At 38.3% G+C, this 25,612-nt stretch overlaps 1 protein-coding gene across 5 annotated transcripts; it reads left to right on the plus strand.

Annotated features, from left to right (window-relative positions):
- Positions 1 to 259: 259 nt before the first annotated feature.
- Positions 260 to 18,641, plus strand: LOC309510592 (NLR family CARD domain-containing protein 3-like). 5 transcript variants are annotated; one of them, XM_082185445.1, is made up of 15 exons: positions 260 to 419; positions 1,153 to 1,224; positions 5,071 to 5,175; positions 6,039 to 6,143; positions 6,221 to 6,325; positions 6,403 to 6,507; positions 9,483 to 9,587; positions 9,836 to 9,940; positions 10,018 to 10,119; positions 10,457 to 10,573; positions 10,893 to 12,698; positions 14,667 to 14,840; positions 15,125 to 15,298; positions 17,646 to 17,819; positions 18,212 to 18,641. In XM_082185445.1, exons 2-15 carry the CDS (start codon positions 1,175 to 1,177, stop codon positions 18,216 to 18,218), a joined length of 3,234 nt encoding a protein of 1,077 aa, XP_082041571.1. In that variant the 5' UTR covers positions 260 to 419; positions 1,153 to 1,174; the 3' UTR covers positions 18,219 to 18,641. The 5 variants fall into 5 exon arrangements, with proteins under 5 accessions (XP_082041571.1, XP_082041572.1, XP_082041574.1 ...); XM_082185446.1 differs by having other exon boundaries at positions 10,469 to 10,573; XM_082185448.1 differs by lacking the exon at positions 18,212 to 18,641 and adding an exon at positions 15,842 to 15,900 and having other exon boundaries at positions 17,646 to 17,734.
- Positions 18,642 to 25,612: the final 6,971 nt, after the last annotated feature.

Here is a 25,612-nt window from a genome sequence, read left to right on the forward strand (position 1 = left end):
CTGTGAACGAGCGAATCCCGCGATATCCATCTTTGATCTCACAGGTGTCAGATTCACTGCGAGAAGAGAGATCTGTCCGGCTTGCCTGCGCTTTTTTCACTCCTCCTCTCACTGCAGCCGCCTACTCTCGCTTACATTTCAGGTGAAGCAAGGCGCATCTCAAACAAGCCTAAAACTGTCCGGATTGCCTGCGCTTTTTTTTACTCCTCCCCTCACTGCAGCCGCCTACTCTCATACATTTCAGGTGAAGCAAGGCGCATCTCAAACAAGCCTCTTGACTACAGGCGCCATTTTACACCTGAGTTTTAAGATTTTAATCTGGAAAACTGATAATCAGAATGTGAAATAGTGATGTTTGTAGTTGTATATCGGAGGATAATTTCGAGAACCTGTGTTTTGTACCTTTCACTTCGATCAAGGTAAGTCCTCAAATTAGTTGCATAAAATGACGTCCTCATTAACTAACACATAGGCCTACTGTATTTAGACCAAAATACTGAGAAGTAAGGAGGATTGGGGAGTGTAATGCTTTTCACTTCTATAATATTCTATATAAACATCTCTCTCTCTCTGTGTGTGTGTGCGCGCGCGTTATTGTATGGTTTATGAGGACACAACTGTGCATAATAACGACATGGGTATTACAACGTAAACAGGGTTTAATGGGCATCTCTCCAGTGTTCTCAAAGTTTTGTGTGATGGGTAGGTTTAGGGGTCGGTTTAATGTAGGGGGATAGAATACAGTTTGTAGGCTACAGTATAAAAACCATTACGCCCATGAAGAGTCCCCAGCTGTGTCACTGTGTGTGTGCTATTTGTGTCTCGGATGCTTTGATATATTGATAATTGGTAAAAGTTCCTGTGTGAAATTATGTTAAGTACAGAAATTACATATTTTGGTTACAATAATTAAAATTTGTTAGGTGTGTTTTAACGTAATTTTGTACTGTTGCAACCTAACTCCAACCAAAAAAAAAAAAAATGATATATAATAATACTGAGCAAACTAAATTCAGGTTTAGCTCATATAAAGTGCTCAGTCAGGCCAGCTGTGCCATAAATCTGATTATTTTACCCCATAAACACTTTTAAGTAAATTACGAAATTGAAACACTTTTTGTATGTGTGTCTGTATGGATGTTACCCGAGCAGCTCCTCGAAGACTGAATGAATCATGGCTGACACACAAACATTCAGGGGGAGAGATTTTTCTCCAGGATGCAGGTACATCGTCGTCTCTCTTCATATGGTCTTAATGTTATATATAATATAATGGGTTGTTTCAATGGGTTGTGTGGTCCTCTATCAATCCTAGTCCAAAATATAGTTAGGATGTCTATGGGCCTTTGGGGCTTCTACACACCGCCCTAAATTAACCCTATATGGTGCGCATTATGGGAGGTTGGGTACTTAGGGAACTTTGTACAACAATAGAAAATGGTCCAAAAAGTAGTTTTTTTCATAAAATTATGATTTTCTTTTCTATTTAATTGGACATTTCTTTTAGAAATTGATAGATTTATATACTTAGATAAATCTGCAAATATATTTGCAGATATATTGCAAATACACTCACCTAAAGGATTATTAGGAACACCTGTTCAATTTCTCATTAATGCAATTATCTAATCAACCAATCACATGGCAGTTGCTTCAATGCATTTAGGGGTGTGGTCCTGGTCAAGACAATCTCCTGAACTCCAAACTGAATGTCAGAATGGGCTCAATTTTATTTCCTTTCAGTACTACGTCTGGGATTGTGGTGTATTCTTTGGTTTTCTCCGGCCAAATTTTTGGCGGCCCAATCAGTGAACAGAGGGAGTGGCTGAGAACGATGACGTTGATGTCGTGCGTTAGTTTGAGTTGTAGGGTTACGTCACGACCAAACATTAGCGATTGGTTATGGCAGATCCAGAGTGACTCTGGGCAGATGGGCAGATCCAATAGTTTTAAACTTCAACAGAAAACACCGCCTACAAGGAAGTTAACGCTTGTCAATGAAGAGAGGCCAGACTCTCTGTACAAATGAAATGTACGAGAGTCTGGTAGAACCAGGCTAGTATGCGGCAGTCCTGTGGGCGAAAATGCCTTGTTGATGCTAGAGGTCAGAGGAGAATGGGCCGACTGATTCAAGCTGATAGAAGAGCAACTTTGACTGAAATAACCACTTGTTACAACCGAGGTATGCAGCAAAGCATTTGTGAAGCCACAACACGCACAACCTTGAGGCGGATGGGCTACAACAGCAGAAGACCCCACCGGGTACCACTCATCTCCACTACAAATAGGAAAAAGAGGCTACAATTTGCACGAGCTCACCAAAATTGGACAGTTGAAGACTGGAAAAATGTTGCCTGGTCTGATGAGTCTTGATTTCTGTTGAGACATTCAGATGGTAGAGTCAGAATTTGGCGTAAACAGAATGAGAACATGGATCCATCATGCCTTGTTACCACTGTGCAGGCTGGTGGTGGTGGTGTAATGGTGTGGGGGATGTTTTCTTGGCACACTTTAGGCCCCTTAGTGCCAATTGGGCATCGTTTAAATGCCACGGCCTACCTGAGCATTGTTTCTGACCATGTCCATCCCTTTATGACCACCATGTACCCATCCTCTGATGAGTACTTCCAGCAGGATAATGCACCATGTCCAGTGGCGCAAAAAGTGGGTATGCGCTATATGCAGCGCATAGAGGCGCGCAGCACCAGGGGGGCGCCAAAGCGATGGTAATTAATTTTTTAATTTTTTTTTTTAAATCTATACGTAGCTGCTGTTGTGCGTTTCTAAATAATTTCTGCATTTCCTCAATGTTATATAACTTTTTAGAGGACTAACAGGCTAGAGTAGGATATTCATAAGTGGGGGCGCCGTGAGCGCTGAGCGAGCAGGTACGAGTCGAAAAAGATGGATAAAGCAAAAAAGCTGTCTGGACTAAAAATAGAAAAAGAAAGAGGGAAAGGGTGATGGCATGTCAATTGATGCGCCAGCAGCTAAATAAGTGGATGGTCAAAGGCAACAGGTAGGATTTAAAGTGTGACGTCCACGCATGTAGGCTCGGAGATTCCCAGTGGGCCGACGTGCTTTTTTTGTCTTCGTCTTTGTCTTAACGGTCCATAAAACTCGTACATCGGTGGCCCATTCGTTTTGTTTTGTTTTGTTTTGCTTAATTGGCGGCGCTGGGTTAGTGCCGTTGTAATGCATTGGTAAAAAAAAAAAAAAATCAGCGTTAGTTATTTTTTGACATTTTTCATTAAACACGTAGATCAGCGGCTCATTGGTTCTTTTCTTGATTGACACTGGGCTGGCCCAATCACATCTTTAATGTTAAGTATATAAATTAGTACAAAACTAATTATGAAAGTTTCCTTTATTTTTCAGTGCATTTGTTCAATATATGTCTATATCATGGGATTAATATTATAACTATTATTATGTAGTAGTGTAATGTAGACAGACAGTGTTACTAAAAAAGGTTTGAATTTTTCTTTGTTTAATTTGCACACTGAATATGGGTTGGAGCTTTTAATTTTGAACTCTCAAAGTGCACCAGATTGATGAATTCAACATTAAAAAGCACAACATTTTCTAACGGGGGAGCATGCCCCTAGAGGGACAGAGGTCCACTCAGCACTGGATTCATTACTGTGAAGTATAGTTCAATTTTATCAATAAATGACAATTTTGTACTTATTTCATCTGTAAGCTATTACTCGTTTGGCGCCGCCAAAATTGTTGCTGCATACCCCTCTGACACTGGGTAGTTGCGCCCCTGACCATGTCACAAAGCTCGAATCATTTCAAATTGGTTTCTTGAACATGACAATGAGTTCACTGTACTATGATGGCCCCCACAGTCACCAGATCTCAACCCAATAGAGCATCTTTGGGATGTGGTGGAACGGGAGCTTCGTGCCCTGGATGTGCATCCCACAAATCTCCATCAACTGCAAGATGCTATCCTATCAATATGGGCCAACATTTCTAAAGAATGCTTTCAGCACCTTGTTGAATCAATGCCACGTAGAATTAAGGCAGTTCTGAAGGCGAAAGGGGGTCAAACACAGTATTAGTATGGTGTTCCTAATAATCCTTTAGGTGAGTGTATATTGTTGATGCTACTATCTATAAAAAATACCAATGGGTTACGGGTAAATACATTACTGCACATTACTGAAATACATTACTGCAATTCCACTGTGGTACAGCGTTGCCATATAGAAACATACCTATTTTTCCATAGTGGTACAGCTTTGCCATATGGTTAACATTGATTTACGGTAAAACTATGTTAGAAAAAGTTGATTTGTGAAACGCATCTAATTTACTCAGAAAGATGCTGAAAAAAAAATCATCCCACTTGAGAAGAGATGTTTAGAAATTAGTTTAATAGAGCATTTTTCTGGAGCACTTCAACAGGTGTCTTCCATGTGAGAGTGACAGTGGGAAAGAGAGTTTTGTAGGGACATTCAAATGGCATGTGACTTAAAAACAGCACATTATTGGCTATCTTAAGGCATACCCTTTTAATTCCCATAGTGCTATATATATATATATATATATGAAGAGTTCAGATGCAAAAGCCTCTAAATGCCATCTGAAATTTTCTTATAGAATGATCATTTTTATCAAGCTCGTATATTTAAATTCAATAATTTCACTTAAATGGCAATGAAGATTACCTATTAATTGTCATTTAAGTGAAATTACTGAACTTAAATACACAAGCTTGATAAAAATGATCATTCTATAAGACCATTTCAGATGGCATTTAGAGGCTTTTGCATCTGAACTCTTCATATATATATATATATATATATATATATTTTTTTTTTTTTTTTTTGTGAATAACAAGGAAATTAGTAGAAATTAATTGTTGCCATATGGCAACGCCATACCATAAAGGGTTAAAAGAGTCCATCTCTTTTGATAAATCAATGGTTGGATGGATAAATGACTTGTGCAGTGTCATTACTCTTCAACATTTATAAAACTGTATATGGATAGAGATAATCTTATAGGTAAAGATTATCTACATGTAAAATCAACTAACTATTCTATTAAATACCACAGACAGAGTTCAAAACCACCAGAGTCCAGCTGTGTGTCCATGAAGAGTGACTGGTCTATGGACAAGCCAGCAACATTTAAGGGAAAACACACACCAACTGATCTGAGGTACAACATAGGTTAATTTACATGTAAAATCAAGTATATAAATTCTTGACTCTATTCTATCAGTAGCTGCGTTTCCATTACCCTTCAAATTGCACAAATTGAAATTGAAAATTGAAAATACGCTCAATGGAAACGCGTCAATTTCACAAAAACTCCCATTTATCGCAAAAAAGTTTTTATGCTCGCATGAGGTGGTTTTTCAGGCAATTCGAAAAATAAATATTTTGCAAAACTTCAATGGAAACAGTTTTTGCGCATTTACAGTCACCTGACTTAGAAGGCGCAGTGTGTTTGGACAGAATACGAGACAGAGTTCTTTATTAAATTCATAAAAGAGAAAATAATTACAGGAATACTGGATTCTAAACCTCAAAGAAATGCCACAATCAAGACCTCGGAGCAGAAATGAGTGAGAAACCCCTCATATGTGCCACTCACAGTATAAGGGTCTTTCCTTGCCATTAATGCTTGGATAACACGCCTACGTCTCTTTCCATTTATAATAATAATAATAATGTCTAGTGCGGTAGCTGTGATGTATATAAACCTACCAACGTCCGTTGCCATGGTTTTTGGAGTTATTACGAGAGGAAAAAAATGACGTTTTAGTCGCATAACATCGGTTATTTAGAAAAAAATCGCAAAAGTTTTGCGCAAATCTGTAATGGAAATGCGCCTAATGTCATTTCCACAGACAGAGTCCAGCTGTGTGTCCAACCAGCCGAGTGACTGGTCTATGGACAAGCCAGCAACATTTAGGGGAAAACACACACCAACTGATCTGAGGTGCAACATAGGTTAATTTTCATGTAAAATCAAGTATATGAATTTTTGACTCTATTCTATCAATGTCATTTCCACAGACAGAGTTCAAACTCCCCAGAGTCCAGCTGTGTGTCCATGAAGAGTGACTGGTCTATGGACAAGCCAGCAACATTTAAGGGAGAACACACACCAACTGATCTAAGGTACAACATAGGTTAATTTACATGTAAAATCAAGTATATGAATTCCTGACTCTATTCTATCAATGTCATTTCCACAGACAGAGTTCAAACTGCCCAGAGTCCAGCTGTGTGTCCATGAAGAGTGACTGGTCTATGGACAAGCCAGCAACATTTAAGGGAGAACACACACCAACTGATCTAAGGTACAACATAGGTTAATTTACATGTAAAATCAAGTATATGAATTCTTGACTCTATTCTATCAATGTCATTTCCACAGACAGAGTTCAAACTGCCCAGAGTCCAGCTGTGTGTCCATGAAGAGTGACTGGTCTATGGACAAGCCAGCAACATTTAAGGGAGAACACACACCAACTCATCTGAGGTACAACATAGGATAATTTTCATGTAAAATCAAGTAATCAAGGCCCATAAGTCCGAAGTTATTGTACTAGGTGATTTTAATATAGATTGGTCTAATTCTGGTAAAAGGAAAAAACTCAAAACCTTAATGACTAAATTTGATTTCACCCAAATAATCAAGGGTGCCACAAGGATCTCAAAATCTTCTAGGACACAAATAGACCTAATTTTGCCGAACAAGGATGATCGGATTTGGAAATCATATAATTTTTAACTGGTTTGTCTGACCATAACATGATTCTCGTTGCCCGAAAATTATCAAAAAAACGTCTGCTAAATATAAACAAAACACAGTCAAATATACCAACCATTCTAAAGCGTGATTTTCCTGCTGTCGATAATGAATTAAATGCTCTTGACTGGAGTACTATGGACAATGATGATGTGCATAGCTGCTGTAAAGAGGTAATGAACAAGGTTGAAGGGATTATTTCTAAATTTCTTAAAAAGCAAAAGCATTTGAAAAAGAGAACACTACCCTGGATTAATGAGGAGTTGAAAAAACTAATGAAAGAAAGAGATCTGGCTCTGAAAAAATCTGTTAAAACCAAATTAAGTAGTGATATAAATATTTGTAGAAGTCTGAAATCGAGTCACTAAAAATATAAGAAAAGCGGAGTATTACATTGCAACAATAACAGAAGCCACGGGAAGCCCTCTCATAATGTGGAAGCAAATAAATGGTATTGTGAAACCGTCAGGCAAATCAAAGACCATTCATGAGCTTAGAATTGGAGGAAGGCAGATTAGGGACAGTAAACAAATAGCACTGGAATTTAATACGTTTTTTGTTTCGTCAGTGGAAGAACTGGTGCAACAAGTTAATGCAGAACAGCAACTAAAATTCACTAAACATCAATCAATAGACCAATACTCTTCATTCTCACTTCAGCAGACCAATGAAGCAAAAGTGCTTGAAGCAATCAATTCAGTTAACAACAGCTATAGTAAGGATCTTTTCACATAAATATAGTCTTTTTGAAACGAAATAAAAACACTTTTGTAAAGCCGCTGACACACTTGATCAATTTGTCTATTTGGAGCGGACAATTCCCTACACCTTGGAAACAGGCAAAAGTTATGCCATTATTTAAGTCAGGAACACCTGACCAGGCATGCAATTATCGGCCAGTAAGTATTTTGCCTGTATTTTCAAAAGTGTTAGAAAAAATTGTGTATGGTCAGCTTATGGCTTTTATACCATCAAATAAAATTTTACACCCATTACAATTTGGCTTCCGTCCACAATACTCCACCGAAACTGCAAACTGCTTTGTGGAACAACTCAAACTTGCAATAGATAGTGGAGAAATTGTTGGCGCCGTCTTTTTGGATCTCAAAAAGGCGTTTGATACGCTAAATCAGTGGTTCTCAACTCCAGTCCTCGGGACCCGCTGCTCTGCACATTTTGTATGTCTCTCTTATCTGACACACTCAGATCAGTTCATGGAGTCTCTCCTGACGAGCTGATGATCTGGTTCAGGTGTGTTAAATAAGGGAGACATACAAAATGTGCAGAGCAGCGGGTCCCGAGGACTGGAGTTGAGAACCACTGCGCTAAATCATGACATCCTTATCCACAAACTGTCCAATTTTAACTTCACAACATTAACTTTACAGTGGTTCAAATCATATCTTGAACTGGGAGATCAGTGTGTGGTGGTCAATAATGAAATGTCTACATTCTTAAAAATGAATACAGGAGTACAGCAAGGGTCCATTCTTGGGCCCTTGCTTTTTACACTGTATATTAATGATCTGCCAGACTCATGTCCTACAGCAGGATTTCAAATGTACGCTGACGATGCAGTGGTTTATGTGCGAGGGAAAAGTGTGCATGCAGTTTCTGATGAACTGGCAAAATACCTGCAAACTGTGGCGGTGTGGTTTCAAAATGCAGGTCTGACATTGAATGTTAAAAAGACTATGTCTGTTTGCTTTGCCTCAAGATTTGAGTCCATATCAGAAGAACTAAATTTATCGATTAATGGGCATAAGATCCAGCAGGTCTCAGAGGTCAAATACCTGGGCCTTGTACTTGACTCTCAACTTAAATTTGAAAGTCATATTAAAAAAATCTGTCGAGTAGCAAAAGCAAATCTTTATACATTCAGACTGATAAAGCACTTTGAATTGCCATTGTGTATGAAATGTGCTATATAAATAAACTTGCCTTGCCTTGATCAGGGATTACCTACCGTTTCATGATGCTCACACTTTCATGCACGCCATGATCTTCTCGCATATGAGTTACTGCATCTGCTCATGGTCACAGGCTACTGTTACTACAGTTAAGCCACTTCAAATGATTTATAACAGAGCAGTTAAAATCCTAGATAGGAAGCCCATTAGGTTACATCATTGTGTTAGTCTGAGGAATTTAAACATTTTATCTTTTGCAAATTTCACTAAATTTTCTCTGTTGAAGCTGATGCATAAATGTTTAAATCAGCAAGCCCCACAGGTCTTGAGTGAGTGCATAGTTGCTCTCAGGGCTGTGGGTTCAAGGACTAGAGGAGCTCAGAACGGGAACTGTCAGATCCCGAAATGTAATACTTCATTTGGACAATCAGCTTTTTCTCTACAAGCCACTAAAGCCTGGAATTGTTTACCCATTGAACTGAAAGGAGAGTCAATCTGGGTCCTTTTCAAACACAAACTTAAAGACTCTTTAATCAGAGGTCAGAAATGTGACCACTGACTGTCCGTTGCGTTTATATTGTGTTATACTGTATTATTATTTTAACTATGTATTGTTTAATTTTATGTAAAGGCCCACTAGGGACGAACATTGAGAATTAGCTTTGGCTAAAATGTTGTAGTATGTAACATAAGCTTATGTAACATACTTGTCCCTATTCAAATAAACTTAAATAATAATAAAAAATAATAAGTATATGAATTCTTGACTCTATTCTATCAATGTCATTTCCACAGACAGAGTTCAAACTGCCCAGAGTCCAGCTGTGTGTCCATGAAGAGTGACTGGTCTATGGACAAGCCAGCAACATTTAAGGGAAAACACACACCAACTGATCTGAGGTACAACATTGGTTAATTTACATGTAAAATCAAGAATTCATATACTTGATTGTTGCTGGCTTGTCAATAGACCAGTCACTCACCAGGGTCCAGCTGTGTGTCCATGAAGAGTGACTGATCTTTGGACAAGCCAGCAACATTTAGGGGAAAACACACACCAACTGATCTAAGGTACAACATAGGTTCATTTACATGTAAAATCAAGTATATGAATTCTTGACTCTATTCTATCAATGTCATTTCCACAGACAGAGTTCAAACTGCCCAGAGTCCAGCTGTGTGTCCATGAAGAGTGACTGGTCTATGGACAAGCCAGCAACATTTAATGGAGAACACACACCAACTGATCTAAGGTACAACATAGGTTAATTTACATGTAAAATCAAGTATATGAATTTTTGACTCTATTCTATCAATGTCATTTCCACAGACAGAGTTCAAACTGCCCAGAGTCCAGCTGTGTGTCCATGAAGAGTGACTGGTCTATGGACAAGCCAGCAACATTTAGGGGAGAGCACACAACTGATCTGAGGTACATAATTTCTGTCTAGATTGATAGACAGACAGACAGACAGACAGACATATTATAATAAGAAGGGGTGATACCTCAGAGGAGATAAGGGATGAGGTGTCTCCTCAAAAAATGGTTGAAAAAAGTAATCCACAGTACAAAAATAAATATTTTTAAAACAAAAATATAATAAAATATGACATTAAAAAGTGTATAAATTACTAATTTTGTGAAGCGGCACTATCCCACAGCAACACCAGTGGTTAAAGTTACAGCAGGAAGCAGCATCTCTCTTGCCTCCTCAGTTTTGTGAAAGCAGTTATCTCTACTCTTTTCTATTGTCTTTATTCTATTGTAGTCCATTCTGCAGACAGAATTCAAACTCACCAGAGCCCAGTTGTGTTTCCAAGATGAGTGACCAGTCTATGGACAAGCCAGAAATATTTAAGGAAAAACACACATCAACTGATCTGAGGTACAACAAATTGTTTTGTCTAAATAGATTGACAGATAGATATCCTACAACCACACCAGCCATTATGAAAGAATGAATCATCTTATTATATTATCAAGTGTTTATTTATTTTATTGCCACTTTTACCCCTTAATTTTACAGTCAAACCAAAAATGATTCAGACACTAGATATAATTTGTGATATTTTTTTACTAGTGGGTGCAGGACACTATAGTTCTTTTATGTAAGTGAGGATAGGAAGGCGTCTGAATAATTTTTGATTTGACTGTATGTTGAAATTCAACTGATCTATTAAAAATGTGTTATTTAAATCTTCCAGTCGTGACTCTCGACTGGTCCAAAACAGATCAAATCTGCTGAAGAAATTTCAGTGTCTTTATGAAGTAACAGAAAAGCAGAGAATCCCAACACTCCTGAATGAGATCTACACAGAGCTCTATATCACAGAGAGTGAGAGTGGAGGGATCAATAAAGAGCATGAGGTGAGACAGATTGAGACACAATCCAGGAGAGCAGAAACAGAGGACAGAGCAATCAAATGCAATGACATCTTTAGACCTTTACCTGGACAAGACAAACCCATCAGAACTGTGCTGACAAAGGGAGTCGCTGGCATTGGAAAAACAGTCTCTGTGCAGAAGTTCATCCTGGACTGGGCTGAAGAGAAAGAGAATAAGGACGTCCAGCTCATATTTCCACTTCCTTTCAGAGAGCTCAACTTGATGAACAAAACACTCAGTCTTTCAGATCTTCTTCTTGTGTTTTTCCCTGAAACCGAAGAAATGGAAATATCCAGTGATGAATATAAAGTGTTGTTTATCTTTGATGGTCTGGATGAGTGTCGTCTGTCTCTGAACTTTAAGAGCAAAGTGAAACTGTGTGATGTATCTAAATCAGCCTCAGTGGACGAGCTGCTGATGAACCTCATTGAGGGGAATCTGCTTCCCTCTGCTCTCATCTGGATCACCTCCAGACCAGCAGCAGCGGATCTCGTCCCCTCTGAGTGTGTCCATCGAGTGACAGAGGTACGAGGCTTCAATGAGCCACAGAAGGAGGAATACTTCAGGAAGAGAATCAGTGATCAGAGTCTGGCCAATACAATCATCACACACCTGAAGTCCTCAAGGAGCCTCTACATCATGTGCCACATCCCAGTCTTCTGCTGGATCTCAGCCACTGTTCTAGAGGAGATGTTGAGTCAAGCAGAGAGAGGAGAGATTCCCAAGACTCTCACTCAAATGTACACACACTTCCTGATCATTCAGACCAAAATCAAACATGAGAAGGACTATGAGAAGAGAGTGAAAGATGAAGAAGACATGATTCTCAAACTGGGGAAACTGTCTTTCCAGCAGCTTGTGAAAGGCCACCTGATCTTCTATGAGGAAGACCTGAGAGAGTGTGGCATTGATGAGAAAGAAGCATCAGTGTACTCAGGATTGTGCACTCAGATCTTCAGAGAGGAGTTGGGCTTGTATAAGGGCAAAGTATTCTGCTTTGTGCATCTGAGCATCCAGGAACACCTAGCAGCTCTATATGCACACATCTCGCTTGTGCAAAAAAACAGAAATGTGTTTACTATGTCTTTTAGTTCTTTGAAGCATTTAAAGAATGCTTTACATGTTTTACAATGCTTTACAAAGAATGTTTCACTCTCTGGTATGCACCAGATAGCTGTGAATAAGGCCTTCAAGAGTAAGAATGGACATCTGGACCTTTTCCTGCGTTTTCTTCTGGGTCTCTCATTGGAGTCCAATCAGACTCTCTTACGAGAACTACTGACACAGACTGGAAGCTGCTCCTACAACAAAGAGAGAACAGTTCAGCTCATCAAACAGAAGATCAAGGAGAATCGCTCTCCAGAGAGATCCATCAATCTGTTCCACTGTCTGAATGAACTGGGTGATGATTCAATGATGCAGGAGATCCAAGATTATGTAAAATCTGGAAAAATAAAACAAACCCAACTCTCCTCTTCACAGTGGTCAGCTCTGGTCTATGTGTTGCTGACATCAGAGCAAAAGATGGATGAGTTTGATCTAAATCATTATTTTGCAACACAAAGTACAGCAGATGAAGTTCTTCAGAAGCTGCTGCCTGTGGTTAAAGAATCCACAACAGTTCGGTAAATCACACTGACAACAATCACTTCACTGATTAAACATGATCACATTTAAAATTGAAAGTGCTTTTGTACCAAAGCAACAAAAGTGGGGTATTTTCAACAAGATCCCAATACTGGCAGTAGGGGTGGATTACCACTGCAAAGGCCTCGGGGCCAATTATCTCCAAGGGACCACCCCCATTTGTTTTGTTATTTTACATTCACTGTAATAGAGAGTGGAAATTACAGTGATCATGAACATTAATATATGGCAAGCTCAAATACTGAAGCAAAAATAGTCCGTGTGGATTTAGTGTGTGTTCAGGGCACAGAGCTTTGTCAATTAGTAGACCTCGGACATTCTTGCACACTAACTTCCTGTTACGTGCATGTGCTCTCAATTGGCCAAGACCGCAAGTTTGGCTCTTAGAAAGTCTCTTAGTTGTATTGTGGCCGCGACATATTAACTTGTGGGAACATATGTTGTGGCCATGAAATTAATTTGTCTAGGTAACGACCTCTTTATGTTGTGTCCACATGATGTGAAATCATGGCCTCAAGATCCTATGTTGAGGGAACAACATACTTTTGTTGTGGCCATGAGTTTAATGTTTAAACTAGTGCTGTCAATGTTAACGCATGCGATTTAATCTTTAGCAACCACTAGTCGCCGCTGTTGGAAACAATCGACTACTCGAGCGTGCATTAACCATAAATTGGTGGTGGTGGCGCAATGGATAAGACACATGCCTTTGGTGTGAGAGACCCAGGTTCGAATCCACTGTGAGACACCAATGTGTCCCTGAGCAAGACACTTAACCCCTAGTTGCTCCAGAGGCGTGCGACCTCTGACATATATAGCAATTGTAAGTCGCTTTGTATAAAAGCGTCAGCTAAATGAATAAATGTAAAATGTAAATGTAAATTAATTAAAAATGGCGAACGTCACTAACAGACACCACACATCAGTTGTGTGGAAGTATTTCATCAAGGAAGACAAAAATATCATTATTTGCCCACTCTGTAAGGGGTCGTTTACATGTCGCGTCTAAAAACACGTGGAAAGCGCGGCTGTGCCGCTGTCTCCTTCTTTCCACAAGTTTCGATGATGTTACGGAAAGGCCGAAGGTGATCGGTTGTTTTTTTGTCACATGGCCTGTGTTGGAAACTCAGAAGCAAATACTCTTCAGCAGGATTCTTTATTGAGAACACGAGCTGTCGGTAGCTGCAGTCATCGAGTCTAACTAAGGCAGTGTACATTGTAGTTTATATACCTTTCAAGGGGGAGGGATTTACATAGAGGTGGAGACACTCTGAACAAAGCATGTAAATAAAGTACAGGAGTCAGCTCATTACCGGAATTTCCCCAGCCCTAATCTCATTAGCATAACAGTGTCATTCAAATGCATATATGATAATCTAAACAGCCTGACTATTCAACAACTGGGACAGGGGCTCCAATAGCCATTAAAGACATGAAAACTCTGCTTAACAGCTGATATCATCATCATAACCTCAAATGTTTAATTCAATGTACTCTACTTTCTCTAATTTAATAATTATTTTAAAAAATATGTATAATTACACATGTAATTAAATAAAGATTGTAAGTGTTATTAATAAGATGAATTAATAAAAAAAGTAGATCATGAGGTTCCTAAAGATTCCCATCCCTACTATACAATGATGTATTGCTTGTCTTTGTCGAATAATACAGAAGATAAAGAACTTAAAAAGTAATAGAATATTAAATCGCAATCACAATATTGGTAAATAAAAAAAATCAATCAATAAATAAAGTAAATAAATAATTAGATTATTTACCAAAATCGTTCAGCCCTAGAATGTAACATGTTAGGCTATAATATTTCAGTTCATTTCAGCTAGTCATTAATAAGCTTATAATAAAATTATAAAATGAATTATATTTGTAGTTTTCACTTTTTTAAAATTTGGTGTCAGTTCATGCATGTTTTTTAATCTCTACAGGGTGAGGTTTTGTGGTGTCACATATAAAAGTTGTGCTGCTCTGGCTTCAGCTCTGAGATCAAGCCCCTCACACCTGAGAGAAATGGATCTGTCTGGAAATAAACTAGGAGACTCAGGAGTGAATCTGCTCTCTGATGTACTGACTGATCCTTACTGTAAACTGGAGAAACTGAGGTAAATCATCTCTTAGAGAATCACAAACACTGGTACTCACAAAGAAATATGAACAAATAGTTTATGGTTGTAGCTGTTCTGACACAGCTGACACTAAATGCTGTGAACTTCAACTCCGAATTTGCTGCAAGTGCATGTGGGAACACAACATGCATCATTGATGCTTTGTTTTTACATTCACATGATTTCCATGAATTTCCATGATTTTTTGTGGTCAGATGATTAGAGCATTACCTGTCTAGATCCTGAACTGAGAAACTGAAGAGTGTCATTGTTCTCTACAGTTTTATTGAATGTGGTGTCACAGAGGAAGGTTGTGCTGTTCTGGCTTCAGCTCTGAGATCAAACCCCTCACACCTGAGAGAACTGGATCTGACAACGAATAAACTAAGAGACGCAGGAGTGAAGCTACTCTCTGATGGACTGAAGGAACCTCACTGTAAACTGGAGATATTGTGGTAAATAATCTCTCTGAGAGTCACGCACATACTGATACTCTGAAAGAAATATTCGCAAATAGTTTTAAATTGTAGCAGTTCTGACATTTAAATGTTCCAAGTGAAATCAAGTAGAGGGCAGGATTTGAGTTTAACAGCTGTGAAATAAATAATAAATGAACATTATAAATGAACACTGATTTGAATGTAGTCTCCGTTTCAGACGGCATGTCTATGGACCATTGTCTGAATGTATGATGCATATGGCACACAAAATTGGAAGCACTTTAAAAGTCGTCGTTCTTGGTTGAAATCTACAGGACTTCCGAAAGACGTGTGTCACATTCTTTAATGGTCCACGTGGAAACAAAGCCGTCATAACGTCCAACCTCCTCATAGAAGAAGAAAGCTGTTGTTTACATCTGTAACAATGAGTGCTTATTAGGATAAAACAGTGGTTCGCATAGGTACTGCAGGGGGGTGTGGGAGATCAGCAGAAAAAGAAAAAAGAAAACCGGCATTGCAACAGCGCTCAAGTGCGTTTTTTTTTTTTTTTTTTTTAAGGTTTAAAGGGGGGCGCAAGGATGTGGCACAATGCGACACGACACAACAAATCGCAGACGGTAAACTGATGACCCGTTCAATTTCTGACATGCTCCAAGCTCTTGCGCTGAGATGGACAAATGAGTTTGCAGTGGTCTGCCACATCCAGTGTAGACAACCATTGCAGCACAACCAGTTTAGACAAGGTGTAACAGCTGTCAATACTTCAGATTCTGATGCGCTAATATTTGTGTGCAGCCAAACTTGCCCATTCTTCAAACACATCCTCTGACATTACATCCACTGTCTGTGCAACTGTCCCACAAACCTCCTCAAACATTAGTGTGGATGTCATACGCCATAACCATAATAACTTATTACTTAACGATTAGTCATGTGCCTCTACAAGTAAGATCATAACATAATGATATCTTTGTAAATCATTATCTAATGATTCATTAAAGCAGACAACTGTAAGTTAAAATACACATTTTGAACCATTGTGGTAATTAACACATTAATTTACATTATTAGTTAATGTTATATGTTTACACAATTAATTAATGGCTCATTTCTACTGAACGGTACCCTGATTCGGCTAGCGTTTCCACCACCAACAGTACCCTTACTTGATAGGCGTGGTGTTTGCCGGAAAGAAGCGATCGGCGTCATTTTCGCGCGAAGAGGAAAGCGACATGGTAAACAACAATGGATGACATACAGCAGATCTTGTTCTTGCTTCTCGGCATGTTTGTCACATTAAGACAAGCGTCGACATAGGCGTTTCTCAATACCAAGTTCGGAAAGTTTCAGGAGAATGACTCCTGAGAACGCGAATCCGGTAATTCTGCAAATGGAACAGCGCTTTCTTGAAAGCGTCACTCAGCTCGCTCTGCTACTCCGGTTATCTCTGTATTAGGGGTGGAACGGTACATGTATTTGTATTGTATTTATAATTCAGATGAGAATAGTGTTAATTGAAATTAAGGAAAACAAATATATTGATCTGAAATATAGCAAATTAATTTTAAATTCATTCAGGAACAATTACCAAACACATCTCAAGGTCTTTTTGTTTGTTTTTTAATTTAATTAATAAACAAATTATATAAAACTATTGTCAGTGCACTACAAATAAACTGGTTATATGCCTTTACTTTAATAAAACTTATTTAAAAATACAAGGCTTAAGACATTTATTTTCCTTTGGTGGCACAGCCTGAGACATGCACAATAAAAAAAATTGCCTTCTGCATTTTTGTTTTGCTTTTCCCTCCATTGTACCGAACTCGTACCGAACCGTGATGTCTGAACCGAGGTATGAACCGAACCGTGACTTCTGTGTACCGTTCCACCCCTATCTCTGTATGTAAATATTAGGCAAAAAAAAAAATAGGTTACCTTTTTTTCTTTGTTTGTTTGTTTAAAAGCAGAGATCTCTGTTCTTTCTTTTGATATATTGCTTGTTCAGATATTCATACAACAAAATATTCTGGGGGCCATTACAATTTTGTGAAAATGATCTGCTGGCAGGAAAAGAGTTAATATAAAAAGAATAATTAACATGTACAATATTTTCTGATTCATATCTTACAGAAGTTTTTCAGTACATGTTTTTTTCAGTATTTTTTTATTTAGATTATTTAGATGTTTTGATGATTTTTTTATTTTTTATTATTATTATTTTATGGTGCTCTCTTTAGACTGTAGGCTACCTGTTAATCGTGTCATGGATTACGTTTTTTTTTTTGGAATGTGAAGCTCCTGCTTATCTGAGCTGTAGATCCTGAACTGAGAGACTGAAGAGTGTGATTCTTCTCTACAGGCTGAGGGATTGTGAAGTGACAGATGAAGGTTGTTCTGCTCTGGCTTCAGCTCTGAAATCAAACCCCTCACACCTGAGAGATCTGGATCTGGCTGGAAATAAACTTAGAGACTCAGATGTGAAGCTGCTCTTGACTCAGAAGGATGATCCAAAATATAAACTGAAGACACTTCTGTGAGTAGTGATGATTTAAAAGTTTCATATATTCAAGTTAATTTGATCTTTTTTAATGGTTGTGAAAAATAAGCATGTATCATAAGAGTTTGATTATGATTATGTTTGATTATGTTTATTATAGGTGTAATTAACAATATTGTTTTTATAAAAAAAATTTGGGGGTGTATATGAATGATATTTTCAGCTCTTCTGGTGTCTTAATGTTTATGATAGATTTGGGTTTACTAATTTTTCGTTGCATATTTTTAGTAAATTCTGTCAGTAGTTTAACGCAAGCTTTTAGTAAATCTGGCCCATGTACTATCACAGGGTTATATTATCTCACTAATGTTGTTGAAAATAGTGGATTAAATATCAAGCGTATTTAACTGTCTGTATTTCACTTGCAGGTTTTAGATGTTATAAATATATAAAGAGCCAATACAGACACATCACATTCAATAGAATCAACAAACACAAACTCACAGTGATCCTCAAAGACCTGAGAGAAATCTGAGTGTGCTCTGACAGCGTTGAGTAGAGGGAAATGCGAGAACCGTGTCATTCGCTCTGCTGAGAAGGTCATTGGCTACAATTTGCCATCTCTTCAGGACCTGTACAATTCCAGGATTCTAAAGTGGGCAGTTAAGATTGTGGGTGATCCCTCTCACACTGGACTCAAACCTTCAGGCAGGGGACTGCAGTCCATCAAGCCACAAAAACAGTTTCTTTCCATCGGCAACTGGCCTCATCAACACTGTTTCATACATGTTATATTAATCATCTTCTATGCTGCATCTTCTTCAAAGTTCAAACTGTGACTTTTTGCACACATTACACTTAATGTACAGTTTAATGTACAGTTACATTTTAAAATGGATGTCTATTTTTATTAATATTTGTATTCCTTGTTTTTTTTATATATATTATTTTATGTACCTGTGCACCAGGACAAATTCCTTGTACATGTTGTACTTGGCAATAAAAGCTGATTCTAAGTCTTTTCTATGGGAACCGGAGCTTCTAATGGCAGCTGCAGCGACGCAATGACTTTACCAATTAGCGATTGGCTCTTTTACTTAGAAGCAGGACATATTCCGCCATATTGCTCGTTGCAGTTTCTATCATTCACACAATGGGGAAATAATTATCTGATCCCCTGCTGATTTTGTAAGTTTGCCACTTACAAAGAAATGAAGGGTCTATTTTTTTTATGGTAGTTTTATTTTAACGGATAGAGACAAAATATCAACCAAAAAATCCTTAGTACTTTGTGGAGAAACCCTTGTTGGCGAGCACAGAGGGAAGACGTTTCTTGTAGTTGGTCACCAGGTTTGTATCAGAATCAGAGTTACTCTCAAAGAAACTCAAAGTTTCAGCTCACTCCACAGATTTTCTATAGGATTAAGGTCTGGAAACTAGCTAGGCCACTCCATGACCTTAATTTGCTTCTTCTTGAGCCACTACTTCGTTGCCTTGGTGGAATGTTTTGGGTCATTCTCATGCTTGAAGACCCATCCACGACCCAACTTCAGTGTTCAAGTTGAATGAAGGAGGTTCTTGTACAAGATTTGACGGTACATGGCCCTTTCCATCTGCCCCTCAATACAGTGAAGTCGTCCTGTACCCTTACCAAAGAAAAAGCCCAAAAGCATAATGTTTCCACCTCTATGTTTGACGGTGGGGGACCTTGCGGGTGATGCAGGATTCAAACCATTGCGGCATAGTGTGTTACTAATGGTTTGCTTGGTGACTGTGGTCCCAACTGCCTTGATATCATTAACAAGCTCCTCCCGTGTGGTTCTGGGCTGATCCCGCACCTTTCTCATGATTATTCTTACCCTATGAGGCGAGATCTTGCATGGAGCTTTAAACATGGAGATTGATTTTTCTCAATTTGTATTTTTTCCATTTCCGAATAATCACACCAACCAAAGTCTCCTTCTCACAGAGCTTCTTGTAGCCCATTCCGGCCTTGTGCAATTGTAGACTTCTACGGAATCATGCTGACCACCATCATGAAAAAAGAGAGAGAGAGAATGCACATAGTAGCTACTTACATCTACTGTGTTTACAGGAATACTCGGCTTGACATTTTGAAATATTTCGATGTTTATTTGGCCGTTTAGGCGCTCAACCGAAGACAAAGGCTGCTATGATTGTCCGTGTTGCGCTCGGAGCGCACATACAGCATCCTGTCAGTAGAATTCAGTTCTCTTTCGCGACTTATCGCGCTTTTAATATTTCTTTTCAATATAAAGCACATCCTGCTCTTTTCTTTCTCATTCATTCATGTTTTGTTATTAATAACTTTAAACAGAATCATCAACTGAAATCTGCACGGATTATCAACAATACGACACATTGATAGGACATAAAGGGTCCCTGCGGCAAAAGTGAAAGTACCAGCGGCCAGCGGGTGGAATGTTTCGAAATGTCTCTTTGCACAGCAAAGCAACCGTTTCAATAAAAGGATATATTAAAATTTATATAGCCTACTTTTACCTTTTCGCTGCTGTTCTAAAATGATTTTCGCCATCACCTTAAACAAGTTGCAGCTGCTTGACTCCCAGTGCAGGAGCTGTAGGTTACCACAGAAACGTAAGCGGTTAGTTGATTGCTGTGGTGACTTGTGACACTCGTGAACAGCACTGAACACACGTCTTAATTTTTTTTTTCATTTGTTGGTAAAGGGTGAGAGACCTTGCGAGCCACATGATTTTTGCCTAAGAACCAGGTGTAGATCGCGAGCCATAGGTTCCCAACCACTGGTGTACACACGAACATGAACTGCCGTGAGACTGGGCTGGTCTGACAGGGTGGGGGGCGTGGCATCACGATGGTGGCTCTCCATCGTGATGTCGGTCAGCCATCACGATGGACGATGATATCGTACATCGTCACAACCCTAGTTCAAACAGAAGTTATTCTTTATTGAGTGTGGCTGCAGTTCGTCCGACAATCTATACAGTATAGTTTTTTTATACATTTACAAGGAGGAGGGACAGAAAAAGGAGACGACAAATCCAAACAAAGCAAGCAAATGAGTATACAGGTTTAGGTAACACACCCTAGACTGAGGGTCTGGCCAATCCTAATTCAATCAGCATAACAGTCTATTGCATTAATAATCCAATCAGCCTAACGATTCCACGTCTGGGGCTGGGGCTCCAAGAGCTATTTGGGCTCCGAAAGCCATTTGCAGAACAAAAGGTGACCGTCTCAGTGATCTGACTCATTTAACTTATAATGGAGAAAACAGGAATTGCAACTTTGCTGAGCCAAATCATTCGTGTGATATCATCATCTTAACCTCAAAAGCTAAATACAATATTATTTACCGTGATGTTATGTACGGAAGCATATTTGAAATAGATTCTTAAATTTGTTATTCCATAATACATAGGAGAGAAACTTGAGATGTTGTATTCATGCCAGGTCGATGTGAGAGAATGTAGGGTGGCATGTGTCACTTTTGATAAATGTATTGCCCCCATAACAATTACATAAATACCATAAATTCCATAACCCCCTCACTCCCAATTTCAGACTAGACACTTGCTCCGTGCACCTGCTCCGGCCATCCGTTTAACAACTCTCCCACTACCCCAACCCCATCAAGCTATATATGACTGTTTTAGGAATGTTATTTTTTTTGTGTGTAAATGTTTGAAAATGGTGAAAAAACATTCAAAACAATATATTTAAAACTTTTAAAAAGTGAAGCATTGTATAAGTACAGATATGGGGATAAGATCAGTGTTTTTTATTAAAGAAAGGTTTTTCACTTACATTTTGGAGAAAAGTTAAATTTAAAATGTTAAAAAAGTTAAAACATCAATGAAAAAGTTTAATTTGCATTTTCTAAAAGGTATCAAAAATGTGTTAGTGTTAAAATTACATCAGACAAACAGTCCTGTTTTCTAACATACATTTAATTTTTTATTTTTTTATGTTAAAGTCAATGATCAGTCATTTGCGCTCCTCCCAAAATTCGGAAATAACGTTTACCCACCTTCAAAGTGCGTTTATCCACCTCTAAATTGCGTTTATCCACCTCTAAATAGCCTATAGATAAACCATTTTAAACTAAGCTTATGTTGTTTTAGTTTTATATTGTTCATTATTAGTTTCATAGGTTGTTAAACCTAAGACGAAGTCTTTCATATTGCGCTGCATTACTGTTAGGCCGCTGTCGGTAGCCTAAAAGAGGCCTAGAAATAGGGTTTCGTTCCACCAAGTGGGGCACTACCTACTTTTTTAATATTTAACATCAGAAATATATAGAGATTCCTTAGGAAAAAGTTCTCCACACACAACCTTGCAGTTTTTGAGAAAAATTATGCTAAAGGTGCCCATTTTGAAAAAAAGGGAAAACATAGGGAATTTTGCACTTTCAAACCTGTTTATCATATAAACCCCAAAATGCCGAATTACCACTTGAAGTACAAAATAAACCAGTTTGAAATGTGTGATACCTGAAGTTGCTATCTAGGGACAGTAAACATTATAAGATTATCAAGAAAACTTCTACTGTAGCATTAACATCCCAATTACTTCTCATTATGTTGTTCCAATTCAAAGGTAATATTTGAGGTCAAATCTGAATAACAAATAGAATTAAGCCAAAATATAATAATAATATTACAGAGCTGCCAACTCTCACGCATTCACCGTGAGACTCACGCAATTGACACTTTTCACACGCTCTCACGCCACACATCCATTTTCTCATGCACAGAAAAATCGCGAAGCAAAGAGGACACAGAGACCGACAGACTAGACAGAGCAGGTTAGTTATGATATGAAAAAAATCTCAGCTCTCAGATTCTGTCAATTTTATTACGAACAATAAATACCGTTTTGGCGCTTGTAATTGTGACGCGACAGATAGCGCACGTGAACCGATCATCTCTACTAGCTAATAGTAAATAAACACGAATGAACAATGTTGAAAGAAACAGTACAGCTTACCGAAATGTTTATTCTTCATACATAATATCGATCAATCAATCAAACAAAGGGGTCAATAAAACAGCTGGAGAACAATTATGTCACATTAGACAGGGTCAATTTTCACAAAATCAGAACCCCGAAGGCATTTTGTGATTATTTATATTGTACAACATTTCTAGGAGTATTAAGGGGTGCTGAATCCAAATCTGCTGTATATGAAGCTCAAAAATGTCCCAAAATGCCTCAAAATTTTTAAATTCAAAATGGCCGCCACCACCAGGCTTAAATCTATTTTTCAGTATATCTTTTTGACTAAACAAGGTTCAAACATGAAATAAATGTGCTTTTGTAAGTTTTCCTACATGGGCAATTCAATGCCATATTCAGATTTGAGATGTAATGTGAAGAAACTGCTTAGATATTGCAAAAAATAGTTGTTTTTAACTATGAACTATTATTAACCTATTAATAATTAAGTTATTATTATTAATATTATCTGGCTACTTTTACTTAGTTTGTATTTTGTTTTGAGGTCAAATGTGTCAAATGTACTGTAATGCACTCCCCCACCTTTGCCCTTCCCAATATCACCCCACCCCTCCCCCAAGCTTAGCCTTTCTCACACTTCTCAGAACGGCTGATCGGAAACATAAGACAGCTAACAGGTAAAGTCATGTCCAGTGTATATTTTCATAATGTGACATGTTTTCATAAACATCCCAAGGGGATCAATAACGTTTCTATCTATATATCTATCTATCTATGTAGTTTAAATAATTGCAGTATATATTTTAGCATTTTTGATCACTAAAAGAAGCCTATTAGTGCGATTAGCTAGATGACATCAAAGTCAGTAAACTTAACACACTTGCTTTTACACTGACTGATTGGAGGAAAAACTTTACATTTATTTCATTTAAAGGTGCTCTAAGTGATGTTTGGGTGATGTCACTTCTTGTTGACGCTTAAAGTATAGGCCTTATTCGCATACACCGGAAGTAGCTAACCGCGGCCATATTGTTGACATGACATCTGTCCTGCCCCTAGCCGCACGCAGATTTGAGTTGAGGGGAGCAGTAGCCTAATGGCTTCATCTCTTCGGTATCAAGAGAAGATAAGCTTGATTGGTGTGGACCCATATCAAATAGACCCAATAGTCTTAAGTAAAGAAAGATCCGTCCTTATTGCCAGCCGTAACTTATGCTGCCAACTCTCACGCATTCACCGTGAGACACACGCAATTGACACTTTTCACACGCTCTCACGCCCCACATACATTTTCTCACGCACAGAAAAATCGCGAAGCAAAGAGGACACGGAGACTGACAGACTAGACAGGGCAGGTTACTTATGATAATAAAAAAATCTCAGCTCTCAGATTCTGTCACTTTTATTACGAAATTCAAACAATAAACACAGTTTTGGTGCTTGTAAATGTGACGCGACAGATCCCTAGCGGCGCGTGAACCGATCATCTCTAGCTAGTAAATAAACACGAATGAACAATGTTGAAAGATACAGTACAACTTACCGAAATGTATATTCCTCATACATAATATCGACCAATCAATCAAACAAAGGGGTGTACTATATTACATATTTATTATATTTGTACTTATATCATTAAATAAGTTGTTATTATAATAAAAAAAACGCATTATATCTCTCTCTGTATGTTTACAGCATTAGGTGAGTTGTTTTTTTCTTGAGAAAAATTAACGCCTATCTTGTGTAGCCTACCTAATATTTATCCAAATGAGTCAATATTAAATCAAATCACAATAATTGAATTGAATTGAAATAATAAAAAAAGCGTAACGTTAGCTTACCAGAAATTGTACCATGTAAACATTGCAACATGTTGTCACTAAACCTAAAAAAAATCAGTTTAGTTACTAAAATGTTTTGACAATCACAATACACTTATTGTCATGCAATATTTTTTTTTTACATCCCCCCCAATCCCCCCTAACATGTGGTAAAATGATGGGAACAGACTTTGCTGTGGGGAGTTAGCTGAAAGTTTAGCCTATATTTATACTAGCTAGCCACAAGTCTCTCCTGCGCTGGCTCAACTCCTCTGTTTCCTTCCCTTCACGTTTTCTGACAGTCGGTATCGCATAAAAACTAACTCCGGGGTTCTTATTGCTGTTGTTAGAACAGCCGTGTATTACATAACACACCATTGCGCTGTTTAAAAAAAAAAATACAGCGATAATGCCATGGATAATACCGACGCTGCCTCGCTTGTCAATTGACAGATTGACAGTTGCCGTGGTTTCTATGTCAACAACATGGCCGCCGCGAACATTGATGACGTAGATCGAATAAGAACTATTGTCAAACAAAACGGAGACTAGCTAGACCCTCCCTCCTCCTCATCCGCACACTAACTCCCCAAACCCCACCCCAAATCCTTCTTGTCGGTTATTGGCTGGAACAGTTTGTTATTTTTCATGGTGCGGGTGAGCCCAGTTTGTTTTTGTTGCCGTTTGTGGAGAAATTTCATTTCTTGTATGAGATGTAGTTTTTCTTTCTGATCTTGTTGGTAAAAGATACACTGCTTCCAATCTATTGGAGGTATTTTGCTCCGTAGAGTAACATTTTGCAGAGTTGGGGTGGATGCAGATGAACTTCGTTTGGTATCTATTGGTAACTTGGGCCACGGAGGTATTGTAGGTGGGCCGTGGGAAGCCTTTCAATAGAAAAAAAAATAAAATCATGAAGGATTACTAAAAGGGATTGAATGGTTCAAGTAGAACAATACCCAACGAGATTTACATTTAAATAAATTAAAGGTGCTCTAAGCGATGTCACGCATTTTTTAGGCCAAAACATTTTTTGTCACATACAGC

The sequence above is a fragment of the Leuciscus leuciscus genome, assembly GCF_965113295.1.
Source record: "Leuciscus leuciscus genome assembly, chromosome: 12".
Classification (NCBI taxonomy): Eukaryota; Metazoa; Chordata; class Actinopteri; order Cypriniformes; family Leuciscidae; genus Leuciscus; species Leuciscus leuciscus.